The sequence below is a fragment of the Orussus abietinus genome, unplaced genomic scaffold (genome assembly GCF_000612105.2).
Source record: "Orussus abietinus isolate OABI.00-Male unplaced genomic scaffold, Oabi_2.0 scaffold8, whole genome shotgun sequence".
Classification (NCBI taxonomy): Eukaryota; Metazoa; Arthropoda; class Insecta; order Hymenoptera; family Orussidae; genus Orussus; species Orussus abietinus.
The window spans coordinates 1,279,231-1,283,378 of NW_019395997.1; the positions used below are offsets into that span (position 1 = coordinate 1,279,231).

Genomic DNA, 4,148 nt, shown 5'->3' on the forward strand with positions numbered 1-4,148 from the left:
TTTATTTCTGCTGCAACCCTGATTTGGCCCTGTTTCTATGTAAACGAAAATTCACTAGTAATAACTAGACGACTGTAGCAGAAAACGGAACACAGCTTGTAGGTTAAGTTGATGGAGAGAAACAGAGAAAGAACGACATACACGGCAACACCGACAGCATAACCTCACTATCTGTTTTCCCGTGAACAGGCATTCGAAGGTTTTATGCAAAAGATTATGAGAAGCTTTGAGGGTTTATTATTTATTGGAATTAATTTACTTGACGCAACATGTAAACAATGAAAAGTCATTCATTGATCGTTCTCATATTGTTTAGGGCACTTCCTCTTTAAACGATTGTTTTCATTCTCCGCCCAATTCATGAAGAACGCCGTGAAGATGAATGCTGAAGAAATATATTGTTCTTATTTTAAATAGTAATTAGAATTAATACATAAATCATTAGTGTACATACGCGGTGCTACCATGGGCAGATTATATGCCCCTCGTTTGATAATTCCTATTATAGATTCCAAAGCATTCGGCCAAGTCACCTGCTCGTAAGGTGAGAGAGTATACATCAGAATACGACGAATTCGAATTGGTAATTCTCCAAAGCTATGACCCATGTTATCGCCAATTCTCGATAGATCAATTTTATGAAACAAAGCTTTATTAGATTTCAATTGAATGAACGCTGATTTCTGGAGTCTCTTGTTTTTAACAAGAACTCAGCAGTGTTTGCTTGATCATGCACGAAACTTAAACGTACTTAGTGTTTACATGCACACCTTCTAGTAATCAAAACATTTTAGTATTTATAAACTTGCATACATTATAAACCATTTTTTATTATATAACTACTTTGGATACAAACTTATTACTTCTAATCGGTGAATTCTGCAGCACAGTATTGTGGAAAACATTTTTCTACTTCTGGTGGTATTAAAAATTTATCAGGGTTTTGTTCCAGAAGACAACCAAGCACACGTGGTACCGACAGTACCATTCCAGATATAATTAGAGGAAACTTATTTCCTTTAGGTGCCTGATACCCAATAAGCAAACGTTTGCTTAAGAAATCACCATACGTTGAAATATGTCCCACTTCAATGTATTCTCCAGAGAATTGTGACCACATTTCAAAGGAGATACGTAAACTTTCCCACGAGCGCAGTTCTGCAGCCGATCTCTTTACAATTCTGTAATGACTACAAATATTTCTGTATAATTTTTTAACCGTTTGAAGAAGATCTTCAAGTTCTATTTCTGCATCTTCGGCATCTTTGACCATGATGAAAGCGTGTGCTACGGATGACTGACAAATGGTAAACAAACCATTAAGCGGCGTATCTTCAAGAACAGGCTTGTACTCCCTTCCAGTAGCAAAGTGTTTTACTGGAAATAGTGAAGGACGTGATAATTGTTTTGTGTATAAAGCTAGAATAGAAATAAGGGTTGCACTTCCAACTAAATGCATATGATCTGATATTTTAACTGAGTCATCCTGAAGGATAAAAGTATCAGTAGGATTTTCATAATCAAGGCCTGAGCCTTCGACTAAGCGACTGTGACTGAAATCCATTCCTGCCACTCGTGTCATGTCCATTTCTTTAAAGAGTCGACCTGCTAGTTCCAAGACTCCTAATTCAAAGAAAGCTGCATTGTCAAGTAAATAGTATTCTATAGGACTTCTGTAATCTAATAACCCTAAGGACGTTCCAATTTGTACGTGACTTTTTCTATGTTCTCGGGGTATCTCTTGTAAGACTCCAATAATATCCATTATTTTCGATGACTCAGCAGGTGTCCTAGGATCTAACTCATTTGGTAATTTGAAAGCCGGTATTATAGAATTTTCTTCATACTCAAATATAACATCTCTAATATCCTTTAGATCCTTCTTAACAAGTTTCCCCTGTTCTTGAAGCTCGAGTAACTCTTTCTCTTCCTCGGCAGTACGTTTTGCTTTCTGATGCAAATCTTTTGATCGATCTGCTATCTGAACTCTTTTCTCCTCTAAAATCTGTTTCTTTCCAAGGACACATTTATAGGATTCCCAAGCTTCCTTTAATGAGACTACGTCAATGTCCACATTGCGCAACAACATTTCTTTTTTCAACCTATCGAGATCATTAAACCTCTTATCGAAGTCCAATTTTGGTGATAAGAAAGAATAACTTTCATGGCCCTTTTTATCCGGAATAAACAAAGCAGAACCGTACGTCCGTGTCAAACTTAATCTCGATGTCTGTAGAAAATACTGATTCAGTCTCTGACAGCTGCATCTCCCAACAACCCCCAGAATTCGAAAAGCGACAATGTTCATTTTAACAATGTTTAATAATCCACTTGTTTCATTTATCCATTTTAGTGACTTTTGCTGCTGGAGACATGTCCAAATCAGAGTCCAACGGATTAGAATCTTCAATCGGTTGAGTTATAATTTTTCTTTTCCTAGGTTCGACGTAGCTGCCCTTGCCTGCAGCTCTTTCAGACTCCTCGACGCTGTAAGGCTCTAGTTCTAGAGCCTTCAATCTCCTCTTGTGAACCTTTGTAGTAAAATGATCCTGCAGTGCTCGACGATCTATAAAGTATCGCCTAAAGAAAGGATTCTTTTTAATTATTACCAGAGATCTAAAATCTTTCATTGGATAATTTTTTAGAACGTATTCTTACGCGCAATGTAAGCAGTAGTGTTGAGCAGCTCCAGGTCTGTCTAAATCTATTTTCTGATGCAGCAATTTTTTTGCGTTCTCGTCTTTTAAATCTTCATCAATCTGTCAATAGGAAATACAGAAAAGGATAATACAGACTCAAAACCGGGGAAGATAGAAATGAAAAGCCACGGAAACATTCAGAAGTCAAGAAGTGCGCCATGTTGCCCGACCCACGTGGTCAACCGCGCAAGCGAATCGTAAAGGTTAGAATTTCCGCTAACCTCGTCGAGATCCTTGCCTCGTCTTTTAGTCTTCCAACCCTTTTTGAGGTGAGTGTCTCCCCTGTGATACTTCTTCCGTTTATAAACCATAACTGATCCGTCCTGTTAAATTTAATCAAAGGAACCGTGCAAAAACTGACAACCGACATATGACATCCATTGATAGCAGGGTTGGTTAGAAAGATACCCTAGGGAATTTACATCACAAGTTTCATCCCCTAGGTAAATTCCTTGAAAACGAGACTTTAGTTTGCGGTGAGTACTACATGTCATACATGTTCGGTAATCACATTGATCTCATACTTTACTGGTTTTCTACGTTTCATTACTTAATTAATATAACATACGTCGAGAAACTTCGAGTAGCGCGTGAATACGCACCTCTGGTGACAGTCTTATCGGATACGTACAAAAATATACGTTGCCACCACTCACGACGAAAGTCACCCGAAACGGCAAAGCGAACCCTCGTAAAAAATCTTCCAATCTCGCCCGAACGTTTTCCTCAATATAAATAACAGTAACCAGGGCCCAGGATTTTTCAATTCTTATTTATTTCCAAATTATTACGAATAAAATCGCCGGGTCGTAAAAGGGACCGAGGATGACGTCATTGGCTAGCCTGCGGACCATCGGCCATTCCGCGGAGCGCTTTCCGAGCGAAAGGATCAGCGCGGGAGGCGAGGAGAGAAGGTGGCCAACAAACCACGGGGGTTTTTCGTGCCGCGAAGAGCGCGACCTCTCTTTCCCACTCGTGGCAGGGATCGGGCAAATAGAGACGGAGCGAGTCTCTCGGTGGGCAGAGTGGGGGACCCGCATGAGGCAGGCCCACGGGGAGGCCGAGGGTTCCGCCGGTCTCGCGCGTTCGCTGATCCTCCGCGTCCGGCCCCGAGTCTCCCTCGCCGCGTTCGCCGCAGTCGAGACGGCCGTTTCGCGCGGTAAATCGGGGTCGTGTGCTCGCGAGAGGTTAAATTCTCGGAGCGTCTCGGCCGACCCACCGTCGTTCGCGCATAGGGGGGAGCCCAACCTCCCCGTCTGTCTCTCTCCGCGTCCGGGCGCAGACCTAACCTCTCTTGCGAAGTCCGTCAACTCCAGGCGAGTGCGGCTCGGCGGGTCCGGCCTGTCCGGCTCGGTTGGCCGCGGCCGGTCGGTGCGCGGTCGGTTCCGGCGGGCGCCGCGAGATGGCGGCGCCGGCGGCCGGGTCGGGTGGCGCCCCTGGCGTGGAGCT

The 4,148-nt window shown here is 42.8% G+C and overlaps 3 protein-coding genes across 3 annotated transcripts; all 3 read right to left on the reverse strand.

The window, feature by feature from the left end:
* Positions 1–290: 290 nt before the first annotated feature.
* On the reverse strand, positions 291–682 carry LOC105699292 (cytochrome b-c1 complex subunit 8-like). The gene is made up of 2 exons (XM_012424164.1): positions 455–682; positions 291–385 (listed from the first exon to the last, which is right to left on the reverse strand). The coding sequence occupies exons 1-2, from the start codon at positions 606–608 to the stop codon at positions 291–293; spliced, it is 249 nt and encodes an 82-aa protein (XP_012279587.1). The 5' UTR covers positions 609–682.
* A 95-nt stretch (positions 683–777) lies between these two features.
* On the reverse strand, positions 778–2,332 carry LOC105699576 (serine--tRNA ligase-like). Its single transcript, XM_012424707.2, has one exon. The coding sequence runs from the start codon at positions 2,306–2,308 to the stop codon at positions 866–868; it is 1,443 nt and encodes a 480-aa protein (XP_012280130.1). The 5' UTR covers positions 2,309–2,332; the 3' UTR covers positions 778–865.
* On the reverse strand, positions 2,304–3,279 carry LOC105699578 (zinc finger protein 593 homolog). Its single transcript, XM_012424708.2, has 3 exons — positions 2,921–3,279; positions 2,659–2,759; positions 2,304–2,580 (listed from the first exon to the last, which is right to left on the reverse strand). Exons 1-3 carry the CDS (start codon positions 3,008–3,010, stop codon positions 2,337–2,339), a joined length of 435 nt encoding a protein of 144 aa, XP_012280131.1. The 5' UTR covers positions 3,011–3,279; the 3' UTR covers positions 2,304–2,336.
* Positions 3,280–4,148: the final 869 nt, after the last annotated feature.

Excerpts from the sequence above, each read along its gene's own strand:
- LOC105699292 (XM_012424164.1), bottom strand. The coding sequence starts at position 608 with ATGGGTCATAGCTTTGGAGAATTACCAATTCGAATTCGTCGTATTCTG. Across the intron at positions 386-454 it reads TCTGCCCATGGTAGCACCGC|CATTCATCTTCACGGCGTTC; the intron begins GTATGTACACTA and ends ATATTTCTTCAG.
- LOC105699576 (XM_012424707.2), bottom strand. The coding sequence starts at position 2,308 with ATGAACATTGTCGCTTTTCGAATTCTGGGGGTTGTTGGGAGATGCAGC.
- LOC105699578 (XM_012424708.2), bottom strand. The coding sequence starts at position 3,010 with ATGGTTTATAAACGGAAGAAGTATCACAGGGGAGACACTCACCTCAAA. Across the intron at positions 2,760-2,920 it reads GAGGCAAGGATCTCGACGAG|ATTGATGAAGATTTAAAAGA; the intron begins GTTAGCGGAAAT and ends TCCTATTGACAG. Across the intron at positions 2,581-2,658 it reads CACTACTGCTTACATTGCGC|GCGATACTTTATAGATCGTC; the intron begins GTAAGAATACGT and ends TCCTTTCTTTAG.